The sequence below is a fragment of the Heterodontus francisci genome, chromosome 9 (genome assembly GCF_036365525.1).
Source record: "Heterodontus francisci isolate sHetFra1 chromosome 9, sHetFra1.hap1, whole genome shotgun sequence".
Taxonomy (NCBI): Eukaryota; Metazoa; Chordata; class Chondrichthyes; order Heterodontiformes; family Heterodontidae; genus Heterodontus; species Heterodontus francisci.
Genome location: NC_090379.1, coordinates 90,885,002 through 90,905,949, shown reverse-complemented (window position 1 = coordinate 90,905,949; position 20,948 = coordinate 90,885,002). Strand labels below are relative to the sequence as shown.

Genomic DNA, 20,948 nt, shown 5'->3' with positions numbered 1-20,948 from the left:
AATTCCTTCTTCAGAGGATTTGAACGCATGTGAAAGCAGCAGGGAGAAGAAAATCCCAAAAAGTGTGGGTGCGAGAACACAGCCCTGTTTCACACCACTCAGGATAGGATACAATAGAAAAGCAGATAATCACCAATAAATCCAATAGGGAATTCAGGAGAAACTCCTTTACCCAAAGAATGGTAAGAATGTGGGACTTGCTACTGCATGAAGTGAGTAAATAGAAACAAGATAAGCACTTGAGAGAGAAAGGAATAAAAGGATATGTTGATCAGGTTAGAAGATGAGGGGTGGAAGGAGGTCAGTGCCGATTTCGATCAGTTGGGTGAATGGCCTGTTTCTGAGTTGTAAATTCTATGTAACAGCGGTGGTAGTGCTGCTGCAAATACAACTATTTTGTGGTAGTAATGATGGTGAAACTGTCAGTGTTCGCCATCATTACTCCTCCTGAAACTAGCAGTAACATCTGAAGTCTGCACATGTGCAGTTAAACATGGAAGTACAGAAGTTGCTGTAAGTAATTCTGTGCTTCTGCATAGGGTGTGCCAGAGTCCCCAGAGACTGCAATCAATTAGAAATCACTGAACTGATGGGAGCTTCCCTTTTTACGCTGTAATATTGCTGTTAACCCCCTCCCCCAAAATAGCTACGCCTTGTTAATGAGATGTAACTGGGCTTTTAACGGTATACTGAGTCATAATTACTTATGAAGAACCTGATAATTCCAAGTTTTTAAATTTTTAAAAGTTTTGTTTGATATTTCAGCTTCTAATGTGTATGTGCCAATCTTTATTTTTCTCCTTTGTAAAATTTTTAAAAAGTGAAGGATCATCAGTGCATCTTATTTCATGGTTTGTTGTCCGTGGGGATACGTCAATGTGATTGGCTGCTAACCCTGCTTGATTACATCACTATTGCTCGTGTTTGGAGAGCCCCTTGATGTTTTGACTTGGTATTATATTCAAGTTAACTTCAAGAAAGGTGAAATCCATGCCACAAAGATCTGTAGACCTTTGCAGGCAACATTCTTTGAAGTCATCATTGAGCCCTGTTGCTTCACTGCTGACATGGGCTTTTTTTTCAATTGTTGTGATAAAGAATCTGACCGAAACAAATATTATTATCTTGGTTTTATTGCATTCTGTCATGGATCAGAACTGTCCAAAATGCATCATGAATTAAGTTGACATGTGCCAAATAAAATTATTCTTCCATTATTTTCTAATTGGAAACTGACAATTCATTAGGCTCATCAAAGCTTATGACATTTATTTTTCATGAACTTGGCATTGCTTTTTGAGATCATGGCAGGTGTTATCACATTTTTCATTACTTAGGTCCAACTCCAAATTTGTGAGGCTGTAAATTTTGAGAGATGCCTATCCTCTAATATCACTTTCCTTGGTCGAATGCTCTGAATCATGCTAATATGTTGAAAAAGAAATGACAGTTGTGTACGTGTCCTTTTTTAAAAAATCAATGGAAATGATGTGGTTATTTTGAGAAGATTTACTGTAGATTGCTAAATACTGTTGTGCTTCCAGATATGACTTTCCTTTACATGGCAGGCTTATAATTAATTTATGCACTTGGAACACTGTATAGCAAAAGTAATTTAAATAAAAGTATACAAATAGCATTGGTAAAAAAGTAGATTACTTGCTAATGGCAAGTTTTCCACATTGAGTAGCTTTGCCGCGATGTTACTTTGACACTTGATATAAACTGGTGTGAGTCAACAGCTGTAGAAGCAACCTGGGAGACCAATGAAGTTGTGTATTGCTACTGCAACCAAATGTTAGGAAGACTGAAGCCATTGTTTTTGTACCCTAGCTGCCGATTCCAGCCCTCTCCCTGGCAACTGCCTGAGGCTGAAGCAGGCCATTCACAACCTTGGTGTCAAATTTGACCTGGAGATGAGCTACTGGCCATATATCCGCACCTTGACTAAGACCGCCTGTTTTCACCTTTGCAGCATCGCCCGACTCTTCCCTTGCATCACCTCATCTACTGCTGAAACCGTCAACCATGTGAACATCTAGACTTGGCTATTCCAACGCACTCATAGCCTGTCTTCCATCTTCCACCTTCCATAAACTTAAAGTCATCCAAACTTAGACAGTCCGTATCTTAACTCTCACCAAGTCCCATTCACCCATCGCTCTTGTGCTTACTGACATACAGTGACTCCCAGTTAAGCAATTCCTTGATTTGAAAATTCTCATCCTTGTTTTCAGGCCCCTCCATGGTCTCGCCCTTCCTTATCTCTGTAACCTCCTCCAGCCCCACAATCCTCAGAGATCTTTACATTCCTTCAATTCTGGCATCTTCCAGTTCCCTGATTTTAATTGCTCTACCATTGGCGCCTGTGCCTTTTCTCCTTGCTACCTCTCTTTCTTTCCTTAAGACACTCCTTAAAACCTACCTAACTGCCCTAATATACCCTTATGTGGCTCAGTGTCATATTTTGTTTGACAATGCTCCTGCTAAAGATGCTATATAAATGCTCGTTGTTGGTGCAGTGTTAAGCGGCACATGCAGTTCTAAAATAATCACCTTACTCTGAGTAAAAGCAAAATGTGTGTAACTTTTAAAACAAATGCCAATTTGAGGAAAACCCAAAATTGGCATCAGAATTGATGATCAACTGAAATAAAAGATGTGTAAAACCTGAGTCAAGTGACTTCTTTGGGAGACAAAAATCCAAAGAAGTAATAAAAACTGAACTATTTGGTAGGTAAGCAAGGTCTTCTGCCTCATTTGGTACTGAACCAAACAATCTCGGAAGATTCCTAAGTGAGCAGATTTTCGCCTAGATGGTACTGGAATTTGGCATGACACATTGGCCTTCATTTTGCTAGGTTTAGGAGGGAGGAAAGTGCATATACTTGTAAAGAGAAAGACCGCGTTTGGCTCGGCTATGTTGTACCACCAGCAATAGGATTGCGTCTGCTATAAAAGCAGAAAATACTCCACAGATCAGGCAGCATCTGTGCAGAGAGAAACGTTAATTTTGCTTCTCCACAGATGCTGCTTGACCTGCTGAGTGGTTGCAGCATTTTCTGTCTTTAACCGCAGTATTTTACTATTTTTCTGGACTTAGTCCGTTGCCTGCCTGGAGAAAATAAACCATGCATTGGCTTCAAAACATGGTTGAGAATCAGCTGTTTAGAAAGGTCACAGATCCTTCTGCTTTTCAGGGATTCTTGAAGGGATAGCATTTCCAAAATGTTTTTGGTGCAGTCGAAGCATCTTTCTGGTGGATCTGCAGATTCTGACTTAATATGAGCAGGTTGAACAATTGAAAAATGAAAACCTTGTTTAAAATATTACTGATTGGACTGCGTTTGCTTGTGTTGTGTGCAGTGGATTTCTTGCTATGTTGCATACTATTTGATATGGAGCTATGTCCATATTTGAACATTTCGATATTTTTGTCTGCAAAATGAATGTATGTTTTGGTATAGGTGTTGGAACATTTAAACAAGGAGCGAAGGCCGTTTGATTTGTTGTGGTTTTCTTTGTCTTGACTTGAAAACTTTGAGACCAAATGAAACGTGAAGCTTTGTTTGGTCACCTTGTATATTAATGTCTAATTGAAAATGACAAATTTGAAGTGGTCCTGCTAACTGCATAGTTAAAAAATTAATTGGTTTCTGAGTCATAAGAGGGGAAACATACAAACTATGATCCAAGTTAACATCAAATTTAGCATGGAAGACTTGATACCAGTTCAAGTTGTTGACCTCTGATTCTTTTGTACATGTATAAACTGTCATTGCAGCCAATAATCTCAAGTGGGTCAATTTTGCTACTTCCGAAGGATGCTTTTTAAAAAATCTTCCATTGTGCCTCCTTTCTACATCAAAGCAGAGAGAGACATATAACCAAGTTGTTGCACCATGTTCTTCAGTTCACATCTTGCAACTATTTAACTTCACATTGTAACGGTGAGCCAACATTTGAAATACATTGGCTACCGTGCCATGGACCTTCTATGTGGGATCTTTGATCGTATCTTTAAGCTTAATTGAAGAATGTCGGAAGACTATTTTATGGATTCTGAACTGCTTACTATGTTGATAGAGAAACAGTTTTTAAGTACTGGTGAGAATGAGGGTATATTTTGTTTGCTTCTGTATAATACTGCTTACAACAAAACCTCATTGAGATTTTACCTTGCACTGCATGGTCATTCAGCATGGTGTTTGAAGCGATCTGGGCGCTAACTGAGCAGGGTATATTTTCAATTTATACCCTATGTGGATAAGGGTTTTGTCAATTACTTTGTGGCATGGTATCCAGTATATTTCACACTGAAGATTAAGTTTCAACTCTTAGTTCACAGATTTACATGCAGAGATTGCCTTTTGCAATGAGCACAGATAAATTTTAGGAAGAAGCTTGAATGCAACAGCTTACCAACTCTTCAGCATAAAGAAATAGATACTGTTTTATTTGTTTCTCCCTTGTTTTTAAATGTGCCTTTCACACGAGCATACAATACTGGTGACTATATTTATGCTGCACTGTTTCCTTTTGTGTGGTGCACTTTATAACAGTAAAAAAAAATAAGAGAAGGAAGAGAAAAGGATCTTTCTCTGCAGCCAGGTATGTGTATGCACGAGACTGTCATGAAACCAGTAATAATTGACAAAGAAAGTATTGTGATTAGAACATTGCGGTCGAGAATGCTGAAACCAAGAGTCCATTCAGACTTGTCTGGATTTCATAGACAAATACTGAATTGAAGGAGTCCAAATGAAAAAAACGTTAATACTATAATAATCTCTGTGCCTTCTGCACCCACTCATTGCAATCTTCAATACGCTTTGTAAATGCGGTGATTATACTCAAAATAAGTTGGTGACAGATCAATTTTTCACATCATTTATGACATTGAGACACCACACAGCTTGAAGCATTTATCTTTTACTTGAATATTTGACTGTCTTTTGGATCAGTGACTTAAAACTTAGTACAAAATGCAATACCATGGGACTTACAACGTCTGACTGATGCTTTCTAGTAATGAGAATTTCATGTTTACAGTTATTTATTTCCTGGATTCTTAAATGGTTTTATAATCGTAGTTTCATGAATGTTAACAAACAATTCCAAAGTTTGAAAGCAATTGATTTATGGTATTGTAACATTTTGTTGTGCAGGATAAATATTGAACTATATTTCAATATTCGATGTCCTCTTAGTCATGATAAAAACATCGAGACTAGAGAGAGGACGTTGACTGGGAGCTTGGTAAGTTCAAGAGAAAAGCATGGGAGGAACTAAAAATAAGGCAGAAATTGAAGTTTAATTATAACATAACTGAAAGAGTATAGCCAAGTAGCTTGCAGACTCTAGATCTGGCACAATAGTTTACACTGAATAAGAATCACATCAACATGATGTATGTTGAGACTAGAGTCTATGCATGATTTTTTTTTAATGGAGCCTCAATAACTCCTGTGGTCCTTGATGCAAATACAAATTAAATTAAACACAGCACAGAAAGTGAAAAATGCTGCCACATTACTGAGTAAAAGCATTTAGCCTTTCTGAATATTGGCCAAGAAATGGGGGCAAAAGTCTACATGAAATTGAGCAGCATGCAGGAGAAATGAAGTGAAATGAATTAAGACAAATACAGTTTCTATAAGTACATAATTACTTTGGGCCTTAAAACTACTAAGTGACCGAAATTACAGTATCAGCCTAACAGTTTTACCAGTGGTGCTCTATCATCAAAACTCCTGAAAACTAGTATTCAAAATTAACAGGCTTCACATAGACGTTCAGCTGTCTGTAAATGTTGATCTCACTGCTGAAATAATGGAGGTGCATGAAGTGTAACAGTTACACTTGCCTTAGCCTTGGGAGATTTCAAAGCTGAACCTTTAGTACCATGCAGTTTTGCTGAGCAAAGATGGACAGGAATTGTGCTTTTTTTTTCTGTTGACCTTGCAAGCCTCTTTCAATCCCCTGTGAGCCCCAGTTTAGTAAGAAAAGCTCCACACAGATGTAGATACTCAGACACATACATACTCAGACACATAAGTACACACTTACATACTCACTCAGACACATACAAATGCCGAGTGACAAACACATAAATTCAGACAGACATGCACACAAATATGGAAAACACATGCTGACTGTAATAAAGGCTAACTATCCCTCCTTGTCCTTCTCGACTTGTCTGCAGCCTTGACACATCTTTCCAGCTGGGTGGGACTGCGCTTGCCTGTTTCCATTCCTATCTAGCTAATCGTAGCCAGAGAATCTCCTGTAATGGCTTCTCTTCCCGCTACTGCACCATTACCTCTGATGTTCCCCTTGGCCCCCTCCTATTTCTCATCTACATGCTGCCCTCGGCGACATCATCCGTAAATACATCAATTTCCACATGTACGCAGACAACACCCAGTTCATCACCCACCTCTCAACTCCTCCGCTGTCTCTCAATTATCGGACTGCTTGTCCGACATCCAGAACTGGATGAGCAGAAATTTTTTCCAATTAAGTATTGGGAAGACTGAAACTATTGTCTTCGGTCCCCGCTACAAGCTCCGTTCCCTACCCACCAACTGCACCTCTCCCTCTCTGGCAACTGTCTGAGGCCGAACCAGACTGTTCGCAACCTCGGTGTCATATTTGACCTGAGATGAGCTGTCAACCACATATCCACACCATCACTAATACCGCCTATTTCCACCTCTGTAACATGACCCGATTTCACCCGCCACACATCTGTTGCTGAAACTTTGTTATCGTCAGACATGATTATTCTAACACGCTCCTGGCCAGTGTCCAACGTACTACCCTCCTCAAATTTGAGGTCATCCAAAACTCTGCTGCCCCTATCCTAATTCGCACCAAATCCCGTTCACTCATCACCCCATGTTCGCTGACCTATGTTGGTTCCCAGTTAAGCAACGGCTTGATGTTAAAATTCTCATCCTTGTTTTTAAACACCTCCCTGGCCTGGCCCCTCTATCTCTGTAATTTCTTTCAGTCCTACAACCCTTTGAGATCTCTGCCCTCCTCTAATTCAGGCCTCTTGAGCAACCCCGATTTTATTCTTTCCACCGTTGGCGGTCGTGCCTTCAACTGCCTCGGCAGTTCTAGAATCTAGAATTCCCTTTTGAAACGTCTCCGCCTCTCTATCTCACTTTCCTCCTTCAAGACATTCCTTAAACCTTCCTCTTTGACCAAGTTTTTGATTATCTGACCTAATATCTCCTCATATGGCTCAGTACCATATTTTGTTTTATAATGCCTCCGTGAAGTGTCTTGGGACATTTTATTACGTTAAAGGCACTATATAAATACAAGTTGTTGTATTATTCAACTGCTTAGCTGCAAAGCTGTACTTGGCTATTAAACTTCTGCATCACTGAACAAATTATGACAAAGAAAAAGATACGGCCAGAATTTTACGCAGGGCAGAGGCCCACCCACCGGTCAGAAAGTGGGGACGGACCCTCCTCCGCCGAGCCTGGGAGGCATGCCTTGATTTTATGTGGCCCAGGCCCTTAATTAGCCTTAGGCAGGACTTCTGCCCCTCCAACAGCTGCTGGCCAATCAGTGGGCCAGCAATGCCACTGGGAGCGGTGGCCACTGCTGGGACTGCCTCCAGCGAGAGGAGCAGCAATGGAGGAGGCCCCGGAATTAAGGTAAGGGTATGGGGCCTTGCTGGGAATAATTGGCTGGGGCCTGCCGAGGCAGGGAGGGTTGGCTGGTTGGGGGGGGGCGGGAGATGCTCCAGTGGGGGCGGCTTGTGCTGTGGGATGGGGGGGGGGCCTCCGTGGGGCAAAGGGTACCTGATCAGGAGGGCCCCCGAGCCTTTAGGAGGACTTACCCGCTACTGGTAAAGGTGAGAGGAAGACCTTAAGTGGCAAGTAATTGGTCACTTAAGGGCCTTGCGGCCTGGGGCAGACAGGCCTTTTGTCACCTTCCACATGTAAAATTGCAGCAGGGGTGGGAAGGAAATGGCACCCCCACCATCCACTCAATTTTACGCCCCCCACCACCACCACCACCTCCAGCTTGCTCCAGCGGAGGGTTGGGGTGGGGTGGGGTGGGGGGGGGGGTGCAAAATTCTGGCCTATATCCTAGTTTTAGCAGTATTTTTTGAAAAAAGATGCATTCAACTGGGCTTCAATATTTCTGAAATGCAGACTGGCACATTCAAAGTTATTTTATTGTTAATATGCACTGAAATCTCTTGACGTAGTAAAACAGGTTTTCTTTCAGACCTCATACATAGAAAATCATCGAATGGTTACAGCACAGAAGGAGGCCATTCTGCCCTTCATGTCCAAACCGGCTCTCTGTATGATCAACTCAACTAGTCCCACTCCCCTGCCCTTTCCTCTTAGCCCTACAATTTTTTTCTCTTGCAGGTACTTATCTGATTCCCTTTTGAGAGCCATGATTGAATCTGTCTCCACCACACTCAGGCAGTGCATTCCAGATCTTAATCACTCGCTGCAAAAAAAAGTTTTTCTTCATGTTGCCTCTGGTTCTCTTGCCATTCACCTTAGATCGGCGTTGTCTGGTTCTCGACTCTTCCATCAATGAGTACAGTTTCTCCCTCTCTACTCTGTCCAGACCCTTCATGATTTTGAACACTTGTATTAAATCTCCTCTCAATCTTCTCCAAGGAGAACAGCCCCAGGTTCTGCATTCTATCCATATAACTCCCTCATCCCTGGAACCACTCTCGTGAATCTTTTCTGCACCCTCTCTAATGCCTTCACAGCCTTCCTAAAGTGCAGTGCCCAGAATTGGACACAATGCTCCATTTGAAGGTTCATCATAACTTCCTTGCTTTAGTACTCTATACTGCAATTTATAAAAGCCAGAATCCTGTAAGTCTGATTAACTGCTTTCTCAACCTACCCTGCCACCTTCAACGATGTATGTGCATGCACCCCAGGTCCCACTGCTCCTGCACTCCCTTTAGTATTGTATCCTTTATTTTATGTTGCCTGTCCTCGTTCTTCCCATCAAAAAATGTATCACTTCACACTTCTGTGCGATAAAAATTTCATCTGCCACGTGTCCACCCATTCCATCAGCCTGTCTATGACCATGAAAAATGCATAGCATTATCAGACATGCTGTGGCTGACTGCCCACATTCTAATCTTTGGCATGCGCCCCATATGTGCTGTTTCACTTTAAATAAAAAAATCTGATCCTGAGCACTGTGCCACATTTTTTTATTTCAATTTGAAGATTGCATCTCCTTAAAATGTTTGTAGATTTGCTTCCTATTAGGAGGCGCCTTGCTAATTGTCTTAGTGGAATTGGGCCTGTGACCTATCTCACTAATTATTGGTCTGTGCAAAATACTACCTTTGGAAAAATTGCTTTCTGAACTGTTACCTTCTTGACAAATCATGGTACTTCCTATTTCTTGTAGTAACGGTGGTCAGTCCTCATGCCCCCGAGATTGTGTGTGATACCTAATCCTTTGGAGATTTGTGAAGGGTTTTGGTGATCCTTTATAGAATAGCTTTTCTGGGACAATAATATGGTTCTGAAATTATTTCTGAACATCACGTCGAATTGGGGAAGTTTGCTTAAGTGTTGTTGTTTTTAACACACTTGAAACAGAAAAGCAGTTTTTTTTACTTGCTAGCAGCCATGTATTCTTAACAATACTTCAACCTTTAAGTGGGATTCATCAGTGTACATTATTTACTGAATAAACTGTTGTGTTTAGCAAATGTTCTCTCTTCCTGCGTCCCAAAATAGTGGCGAGATAGAGGATATATTCATTTAAAAAAAAAATAGGCATTTTACTTTCTTTGAATCCAATTTTAATCTGAATAAAATGCGTAGAATTTACTTTTTCCTTTCTGTTTCCATATAACAGAAGACAGTAGAACTGAATGTGGAAGAGGCGTATGATGCCTTCAGAACTGATCGAAGCATGCTGCAGTAAGTACATGAATCGAAACTGCATCGACCCTGTAATAGTCCAAAATAATCACGAGGCAGTCTGTATATGTGCACTGGATTAACCTTCGAAGCACAGCTAACCCTAAATGAATTCACCAGTTTACCTTTCAAAGAACCTTGCATAAAAAATGTGCTTGCAACACTTGAAAAATGAAATATTTTGGTTACCTTATGATGTTTGAATTATTTAGTTTGTGGCATAGTTGGATCAAATAGCATAACACTATATTAACTGTGAAAATCATAATTTTGGCTCCAAGTTTTCTGCGGGTGGTGGCTGTGTATTTAATGTCAAACTGTCTGTTAGTAATTCTGATGCAGAGGAAATGCTCCCTTCAATCTGAGTGCAGACTTTGCTATTGTGCAAGGAAAAGTTATGTAAATAACCAGTGCTGCTGTATCAAACATTTCTCAAATAATATAGCAAGGTAATTGTACTTTCTCTTGGTTTACTCCTTGACCTTGAGGTAGACCATCCCTGAAATTTTTCTTGGAAAAAAAATTTGATGACTGTGGAATCACTGAGAGTGTTGAAGTTGTGAATATTCAAGTGAGAACTTCTGTTGTGTTTTCTGCCTGCCTCTGTGTTAAAACTATTTGAAACTCAGCTAGAAAATTGTTTAGCTTCATCACTGGAAGGAGTGACTCGGAAAATTGTTCCTAATGAGGCTATTTTGCCAGGTTCTTTCTACTTGACTATTAGTTTAAGTGACATATTTATATTTGTGTTTCTAATTTTTGTGAGAGTTCTCTCACAATTGATGTTTTTATTACTATAAGATTATTAATCCATGTAGGTGCACTCACTACATTCGGTGCAGCTGATCTGTGAGCAGTGTTAATATAATTTCTTATAGGGGTTGTATGCAGCATCTTAACTGAATAGATACAGTGAACTATTCCACTAAGTAGCAGATGTTTAGAACTCCAACCAGATGATCCATGTTGCTTTATAGAGCAACATGGTAAACTGGTTGAGTGTTTTCACAAAAAAAGGTCATTGTATGGATTAAAAACAGATAATGCTGGAAATACTTACCAGGTTAGGCAGCATCTGTGGAGGGTGAAGCAGAGTTCACATTTCAGGTTGATGAATTTTCGTCAGAACAGTGTTCAGCTACATCTTGGGAATTGTCTGATATCACTGCTCAACTTGGTAGACCATTCCAAAAGCTAAGTCTTTTGAGTAAATGCATTTTTTTTTTTTAGATCTGTTTTTAGGCAAGTCCTCTGGTCCAACCAGTCTGACTAACCTTAAGCATAATATTCTGTGTGTAACTTTGTGTTATCTCCTTTCCCTAACTGGCAGTTGGGCTTAAGCTTCTCTGACAGTTTCTTAGAACAATTCTTTCTGGAACCAACCAGGGGACAGACTATTTTAGACCTAGCAATGTAATGAGACAGGATTAATTAATGATCTCAAAGTAAAGGATCCTCTGGGCAAGAATGATCATAATATGATAGAATTTCACATTCCGTTTGAGAGTGAGAAACATGGGTCTGAAACTAGTATCTTAATCTTAAAACAAGGCAATACAAAGATATGAAGGCAGAGTTGGCTACAGTAGATTGGGAAAATAGGTTAAAAGGGAAGACAGTAGATAAGCAGTGGCAGTCATTTAAGGAGAAGAAAGAGAGAGTTCACTCAGACAGCGGGAAACAGCGAGAGCAGAGCCGGAGCACAAAGATACCGGGAAAGAGAGAGAGATAGAGAGTTCACTCAGACAGCGCCAGAGGTTTGAAAAATAGTCAACAGTGACATCATAGGAAAGCTGCAAGGTGATTGGTTGGTGAGTAACTGCTGTGAGGGAATAACTCCAAAGAGCTGGTTTTGTAACTAAACAGAAAGTTCTACAGGTAGTGTTTTTTGGGGGGGGAACCAAGGTACCTAGTGTAAGTCTAATTTTTGGGTAATTTAAGGGAGTAAAAACAGTGAGAGAAAAAAACAGTGACATCACAGGAAAATCGTAAGTTCGTTGGTTGGTAAGTAACTGCAAATTTGAATTACCTATTCTAAGTTGATTTCAGATTAAAGGTGAATAGGAGAAATATTTTAAAGATTATAAACTAAAGACCAGTCAGAAATTAAAAAAAAAAAATTAAAATCTAATTAAATAAAATAGAGATGCAAGGCCAGGCCATGTGTTGTACCTACATGATGTGGGAGCTGCTGCACCCATTGTGGTTCCTAGTGACCACATCTGTAGCAAGTGTTGGCTGCTCGAGGAACTCTGGCTCAGAGTTGATGAGCTGGAGTCTGAGCTTTGGACACTGCGATACATCAGGGAGGGGGATAGTTACCTGGACGCTGTGTTTCAGGAGGCAGTCACACCCCTTAGATTAACTACCTTGAATTAGGCCAGTGGTCAGGGACAGGAGGGTGTGACTGTGAGTGAGGCAGGTAAAGGGATCCAGGAGGTAGTGCTGCAGGAGCTTCAGCCATTGTCCTTGTCCAACAGGTTCGAGATTCTTGCTCCCTGTGTGGACGAGAGCAGGGACTGTCGGGAGGATGAGCAAACTGACCACAGCACCGTGGTACAGGGAGCTATTCAAGTAGGGGGAGAAAAGAGAAATGTAGTCGTAATCGGGGATAGTAGAGTTAGGGGCATAGGCACTGTTCTCTGTTGTCAGGATCGAGAGTCCTGAAGGCTCTGTTGCCTACCTGGTGCCAAGGTTCGGGGTGTATCATCTGGGCTGCAGAGGAACTTAGAGTGGGAGGGGAAAGATCCAATTGTCGTGGTCCATGTAGGTACCAACGATATAGGTAGAACGAGGTTAGAGGTTCTGCTGAAGAAATATGAGCAGCTAGGGGCTAAATTAAAAAGCAGAACCAAAAAGGTGGTAATCCCGGATTACTACCTGAGCCACGAGCAATTTGGCAAAGGGTCAATGAGATTAAAGAGGTAAATGTGTGGCTGAAAGATTGGTGTGGGAGAAATGGGTTTGAATTCGTGGGACATTGGCACCAGTACTGGGGAAGGAGGGAGCTGTTCCGACAGGAAGGGCTCCACCTGAATCATGCTGGGACCAGAGTCCTGGCGAATCGTATAACTAGGGCTTTAAACTAACTTCCCGTTTTTCCATGCAACTGAACCCTCCACCCCACTATTTAAAGGAAGAAGGTAGGAGTGCAGGTTCGTGGTGAGGCCGATTGTTACCAAATTGCAAGAAGTATACTGATTAAACCAGAAGAGAGAAATAATAAATGGGAGAATAAAGCATCAGTGCTGAGGGACAGGTTAGGGGGTATAGCCCAAATAAGAGTTCTGTGTACAAATGCACGGAGTGTAAGGAATAAATTAGATGAGCTGCAGGTGCAAATTCAAATGGAAGATTATGATGTGGTGGCCATTGCGGAGACGTGGCTGCAGGATGGTCGGGAACTAAATATACCTGGTTATAAAGTTTCCAGGAGGGACAGGGAAAATGGCAGAGGGGGTGGAGTAGCCTTACTGATTAGAAATAATATCACCTCATTGGTGAGGGAGGATATAATGAGGGGAAAGCATCCAGTGGAGACCTTATGGGTGGAATTGAGGAACAGAAAAGGATCTAAAACTGTAATAGGTGTTGTGTATAGACCCCCTGGTAGCAGTTCTGAGGTGTTAGATTGTATAAATGCACAAATTAGGCAAGTGTGTTACAAAGGCAGAGTAGGATTAATGGGGGATTTTAACTTACATATAGATTGGGAGAGGCAGGCTAGCACCTGTCAGAAATTTCTGGAATGTGTCCGGGATAGTTTCCTACAGCAATATGTCCTAGATGTAACAAGGGGACAGGCAATACTAAATTTAGTTATGAGTAATGAGCCACATTTAATTAGTAGCCTAACTGTGCGTGAACATTTATCAAATAGTGATCACAACATGACCGAATTCAAGGTAGCGTTTGAAAGTGAAAAGCACGAATCAGCTACTAGAATTTTAGACTTGGGTAAGGCTGACTTTACCGGGATGAGACCGAGACTGTCCACAGTAAACTGGGTAGATCTGTTAATGGGTCAAACGACTGAAGAACAGTGGAGAGTATTTAAAGAAACATTTAACGAAATACAGAGCGAGTAATTACCCCCGAGAGCAAAAAGCTCCACTTCACAGAAAAAAACAGCCATGGACAACTAAAGAGATTAGGGATAGCATAAAACAAAAAGAAATGGCTTACAAAAATGCAAAACGCAGCACAGATCCGGCTGAATGGGATCGATACAAAGACCAGCAAAGGGTCACAAAGCAACTTATAAGAGCTGCTAAAAGAGATTATGAAAGGAAACTTGCAAAGGACATCAAAATCGATAAGAAGAAATTTTATAGTTACATAAAAGGAAAACAGGTGTTTAGTTTAGTTTAGAGATACAGCACTGAAACAGGCCCTTCGGCCCACCGAGTCTGTGCCGACCATCAACCACCCATTTATACACATCCTACACTAATCCCATATTCCTACCACATCCCCACCTGTCCCTATATTTCCCTACCACCTACCTATACTAGGGGCAATTTATAATGGCCAATTTACCTACCAACCTGCAAGTCTTTTGGCTTGTGGGAGGAAACCGGAGCACCCAGAGAAAACCCACGCAGACACAGGGAGAACTTGCAAACTCCACACAGGCAGTACCCAGAACTGAACCCTGGTCGCTGAGCTGTGAGGCTGCGGTGCTAACCACTGCGCCACTGGTCAAGAGCAATGTAGGCTCACTAAAAGCTGAAAATGGAGGTACTGTCATTGATAATGGGGAACTGGCAGTCATGTTGAACAATTACTTTGCCTCAGTATTTACAGTTGAAAAGGAGGATAACTTGCCGGAAGTCCCGAAAAAATTAATAGCCGATAGAGGACAGGGACTTCATACAATTAACGTAAGTAAATCTTCAGTAACAAGGAAATTAATGGAACCGAAGAGTGGGAAATCCCCAGGACCTGATGGTTTCCATCCAAGGGTGTTAAAGGAAGTAGGGGAGCATATTGTAGATGCCCTAACGATAGTCTTTCAGAGCTCCCTAGATTCAGGAGTGGTCCCTCTGGATTGGAAAGTTGCACGTCACTCCACTTTTTAAGAAGGGTGAAAGGCGGAACCAAGGAAATTACAGACCAGTTAGCCTGACATTTGTGGTGGGCAAGTTGCTGGAGTCTATAATCAAGGATAGGGTGACTGAACACCGAGAGAAATTTCAGTTAATCAGGGACAGCCAGCATGGATTTATGATGGGAAGGTTATGCCTGACAAATCTCATTGAATTTTTTGAAGAGGTGACTAAGGTAGTGGACAGGGGAATGTCTGTGAATGTTATTTATATGGACTTCCAGAAGGCATTTGATAAAGTCCCACATAAGAGACTCTTGCCTAAGGTAGAAGTCCATGGAGTTGAGGGCAAATTATTGACATGGTTAGAAAGTTGGTTGAGTGGTAGGCGACAGAGAGTGGGGATAATGGGTAAGTACTCTGATTGGCAGGATGTGACTAGTGGTGTCCCACAGGGAGCTGTGATGGAGCCTCAATTATTCACATTATTCATTAACGACTTGGATGATGGCATAATAAGTCATTTATCCAAATTTGCTGGTGATACAAAGTTAGGCAGCATTGTAGACAGTCTAGATGATAGCATAAAATTGCAAAGAGATATTGACAGACTAGGTGAGTGGGCAAAACTGTGGCAGATGGATTTCAATGCAGGCAATTGTGAGGTTATCCATTTTGGACCAAAAAGGGTTACAGCAGGGTACTTTCTAAATGGGAAGAGGTTAAATACAGTGGATGTCCAAAGAGACTTGGGGGTTCAGGTGCATAGATCTTTAAAATGCCATGAGCAAGTGCAGAAAATAATCAAAAAGGCTAATGGAATGCTCGCCTTTATATCTGGAGGATTGGAGTATAAAGACACAGACGTTCTGCTGCAGCTGTACAAAACCCTGGATGACCCCACTTGGAGTACTGTGAGCAGTTCTGGTCACCACACCTTAGGAAGGATATATTGGCCTTGGAGGAAGTGCAACGTAGGTTTACAAGAATGATACCTGGACTACAGGGGTTAAGTTACGAGGAGAGATTACAAATTATGCCTGTTTTCGCCAGAAGTTTGAAGGTTAAGGGGTGATCTGATTGAAGTCTTCAAGATATTAACAGGAAAAGACAGGCTAGATGAAGATAAACTATTTCTACTGGTTGGAAATTCTAAAACTGGGGGGCCATAGTCGAAAAACTAGGACCAGACCATTCAGGAGAGATGTTAGGAAGCACTTCTTCACGCAAAGGGTGGTAGAGGTTTGGAACTCTCTTCCACAAACAGCAGTTGAAGCTAGAACAGTGTTAACAAAAATCTATCTATCTCAGATTTAAAATTAAGCAAAGATTTTAAGGGATATGGGCCAAAGGCAGGTATATGGAGTTAGGCCGTGGATCAGCCATGATCTCATTGAATGGCGGGATAGGCTTGAGGGGCTGAAAGGCCTACTCCTTCCTATATCTCATAACTGTCAACAAAGATTATGTACCATTGCAAAAGAAAGACTCCACAAGAAGGATGCACCATCCGTAGCTAATGAAGGAAGCTAAGAATGGTATCAAATTGAAAGAAAAGGCTTACAATACTGCAAAGATTAGTGGTAGGCCAGAAGATTGAGAAAAGTTTAAAAACCAGCAAAGGAGGACTACAAAAAGGGAGAAATGAGAATGTGAGAGTTAACTAGCAAGAAATATAAAAACAGACAGTAAAAGCTCTACAAGTATATAAAAAGGAAGATGGTAGTTAAAATAATCATTGCTCCCTTAGAGGATTAGACTGGGGAATTAATAATGGGAAACAAAGAAATTGCAGAGACTTTGAACAAGTATTTTGTATCTGTCTTCATGGACGAAAACACAAAAAAAACCCAAAATAGTAGAAAATGAAGGAGCAAAAAGGAGGGAGTAACTTGAAACAATCACTATCGCTAGAGGAAAAGCAGTGGAAAACTAATGGGACTAAAGGCTGACAAGTCCTCTGGACCTAATGGTAGTACCCTGGAAGTAGCTACAGAGAAATTGGATGCATTGGTTGCAATTGTCCAAAATTCCCTGGATTCTGAAAAGGTTCCAGCCTATTGGAAAACCGCAAATGTAACACCTCTATTCAAGAAAGGAGTGAAACAGAAAGAAGGAAACTGTAGGCCCGTTAGTCTAACATCTATCTTTGGGAAATTGCTGGAATCCGTTATTAAGGAATTAGTATCAGGACATTGTATTATGATTTTCTAAATCAGACAGATTCAACATGGTTTTGTGAAAGGAAAATAGTGTTTGTCAAATTTATTTGAGGACATAACGAGCAGGGTGGATAAAGGAAAACCAGTAGACGTAGTGTATTTGGATTTCCAAAAGGCATTCGATCAGGTGCCACATAAAAGGTTACTGCACAAGATTAAAAGCTTGTGGTGTTGGGTGTACTATATTCGCATGGATAGAGGATTGGCTAACTAGCAGGAAACAGGGAGTCGGTATAAATGGGTCTTTTTCAGGTTGGCAAACTCTAACTATTGGGGTGCCACAAGGATCAGTGCTGGGGCCTCAACTATTTACAGTCTATATTAATGACTTGGATGAAGGGACCAAGTGTATTCTCGCTAAATTTGCTGATCGAAAGATAGGTTGGAAAGGAAGTTATGAGGAGGACACAAAGAGGCTGCAAAGGGATTTAGATAGGTTAAGTGAGTGGGTAAAAATTTGGTAGATGGAGTATAATGTGGAAAAATGTGAGGTTGTCCACTTTGGCGGGAAGAATAGAAAAGCAAATATTATTTAAATAGAGAGACTGCAAAATGCTGCGGTACAGAGGGATCTGGGTGTGCTTGTATATGAATCACAAAAAGTCAGCATGCAGGTACAACAAGTTATTAGGAAGGCAAATAGAATGTTGGCCTGTATTGCAAGGGGAGGGTGAAGTCTTGCTGCAACTCTCCAGGGCGTTGGTGAGACCACACCTAGAGTACGTTGTACAGTTTTGGTCTTATTGTTTAAGGAGAAATCTATTTTAATTGGAGGTAGTTCAGAGAGGGTTCATGAGTTTGATTCCTTGGATGAAGGGGTTGTCTTATGAGAAAAAATTGAGCAGGTTGGGCCTATATTCATAGGAGTTTAGAAGAATGAGCGATGATCTTATTGTGGCATATAACATTTTGAGGGAGCTGACAGGGTAGATGCTGAGGGGATGTTTCTCCTCATGGAGGAATCTAGAACTGGGGGCACAGTTTAAAAATAAAAGGTCTCCCATTTAAGACCAAGATGAGGAGGCATTCTACCCCAACGAGCAGTGGGGGCTAGGTCATTGAATATATTGAAGGCTGAGCTAAACAGATTTTTGATCTTCAGGGGAGTAAACGGTTAAGGGGAGAGGGAGGGCAGGCAGGAAAGTAGAGTTGAGGCCACAATCAGATTAGCCATGATCTTATTGAATGGTGGAGCAGGCTTGAGGGTCCAAATGGCCGCCTCCTGCTCCAATTTCATACGTACTTATGCTTTTATATTTCCTTTATACTTAATGCCATTTGCATTCAGGATTATCCTAGCTGCTGTTCTCTGCACTGCCTCCAGTGCTTATATGTCTCTTTTGAAGTGTGGGGCTGAAAATTGAACATGCTGCTCCAATCGTGGTCTGTCCAATACATTCTAAAGCCTCAGCCTAATCTTTGTATATTTAAACTCCACTGTTGTGGCAATTTATCCCCATATTTTATTTGCATTTTTAGTTGCTTCTCCACATTGACATTGAAATCGACAAGCCCATTGTCACACACAGTTCCTTTCGGAGTGTCTCTCTGATAATTCTAAATCTTTCACCTCAGTCTTTGAATATGCAGTACTTGCACTTGAGAAGATTAAATTTGCATTATGTTGTCAGTCTTGGCTCAGTGCTAGCACTCTCATCTCTGATTCAGATGGTCATGGCTTCAAGCCCTACACCAGCACACATTTTTGTATCAACAAACGTGCTGACAGTGCTCCAGTGCCTTCATCCAGATTGTTAATATAGATAGTAAAATTCAATGCCGATCCCTGTGGGATTCCATTAGTAAACAGTCTGCACTCAGAACTACCACCATTAGTAACAACCCTCTGCCTATGAGAACGCACCTAATTCTTTTTATCCACCCCAGGACCTGCTTTCCAATCCCATTGGACTCATCCTATAAATTAACCTCGTGTGCGACACCTTGTCATAAGGTTTTTTGAAAATCCAAGAGTACTATGTTAGCTGAGCTAGTTTCACTATCCAACCTAAAAACCTTCTCAGAAAAGTTGAACTTGGTTGGTCAGACTTAACTTTTTCCAGAAACCATGTTGAGAATCTCAAAGCCCATTCCCTGTCCAGATGGACATGCAAAGTATGTTATATGCTCCCTTGCAACCTCGAACCAAACATTATAGAAAGCGGGTAAATAGAGTAGGTTTTCCTCCAACTAATTGTTGGAAGTTTTTGTTGAGTTTTTTCATCTTTTACCTCCCCATCCCCCGCCAAAACCCAGAACTTGGAGTGGATCAGTAATGTTTGGTATACTCCATGAGAACTACGCAGAAAATGAGGCACACCATGTACCAAAACACCCAGTGCTTCACACAAATGACAGAACTTGATGCATTTAAATTCAAATCTTTCAATTTGCTTTACTGTAAGTGTAGAACTTATCAACTGATTTTTGCAGCATATGAAATGTGCAGTAAATTAATGCACTCACTTGTCTTCGTATCTCTAGAATTTAATTTCTTCCTGGAAGTGATTTGATAGTATATCAATTAGGCTGCATTTGCTGACAACACAACCACTACGTGGCACTGTACTGGCACATGTGCAAATGTAGCCTGTTCAACTAAACCATCACAGTCTGCGACGTTCAGGCAGCTGCCAGGACTATAGATGGCGCTGCTCAAATAATCACAGAAAGCCAACGTAAACCCATGGCAGCACACAACGGCCAGACAGAGCGGGGGTGGAAAGCAGGGAGCAAGCGGCTGGAGAGAGCAGGCTGGGGTGCCAGGGGGAGCGAGCAGCCGGACAGAGCAGGGGAGTGGGGGGAGCGTGCGGCCTGCAGTCAGTGACCGGAGGGGTGGGTCGGGTGCTCTCTCCCCACGTTATGTGCTGAAATCGTCTGCGCATGCGCCAACGAATCCTGGCAATGTGGAACACAGCGAACGCACAGAGAGCAGGAGCCTGTTTGTGCATGTGCGCAGCTTGGTGCAGTCTGAGGATGTCTGTGGCCAGCTGTTTTGTCAGGAATCACTTTGCATCAGTTATGCTATTCTCTGCTTTGCTTGCATAATTCATTGTTGGCAGGCGAGTCTTTTTGATCATTTTTGGTCTGCGACTAAAATGAGTTAATTTTATTATTTTGAGTTCTTTATTATTTTAACTTGTCCTTGAAGTGCTGCTCTGCTGTAATGTCAACTTGTCAACCCTACTCTGACAATCATAATAGGGCGAAATTGGTTTGTAAGTTAGACACTAGCCTTTAAACTGGAGTGACTCCGTTCAGTTGCATTCCAGAGTGATGGGAAGAAAGTATTGGTGGGTAAAGTTCAGCTTTACTGCCACGCAGAGGCTGAAGGATGGTGATATAAAAGCAAAAGAATGCCTAAAATACTCTAGGTCAGGCAGCATCAGTAGAAAGAGACACAAAGTTAATATTTCAGATCAAAGACCTTTTGTCAGAACCTCTGATGAAATTCCATCAACCTGAAACGTTGGCCGGAATTTTACGTCCCCTGCAGGAGCGGGCTAGAGACGGTGGTGGGCGTAAAATTCAGTGGGACGCTGGGAGTACCGTTCCCATCGCCTTCCAGCCCCCGCAGCAAATTAACAAGCGATGGTGGAGGTGGCAAATGGCCCGCCCACCCGTGGCCCATTAAGGGCGTCTCCCGCTGCTGATGGTATATCAGCAGCAGGCGGACAGTTCAGTAGCTCAGAAGGCTGCCAGTAAAACCTAGTGGCCTTCTTGTGGGCT

At 41.6% G+C, this 20,948-nt stretch overlaps 1 protein-coding gene across 1 annotated transcript in view; it reads left to right on the top strand.

Moving 5' to 3' along the window:
• fntb (farnesyltransferase, CAAX box, subunit beta) overlaps positions 1-20,948 on the top strand; it is a 153,369-nt gene that overhangs the window by 7,172 nt on the left and 125,249 nt on the right. The window contains exon 2 of the mRNA XM_068039475.1: positions 9,886-9,950. Within this exon, the coding sequence (XP_067895576.1) occupies positions 9,886-9,950 (65 nt within the window). The remainder of the gene's footprint in view (positions 1-9,885; positions 9,951-20,948) is intronic.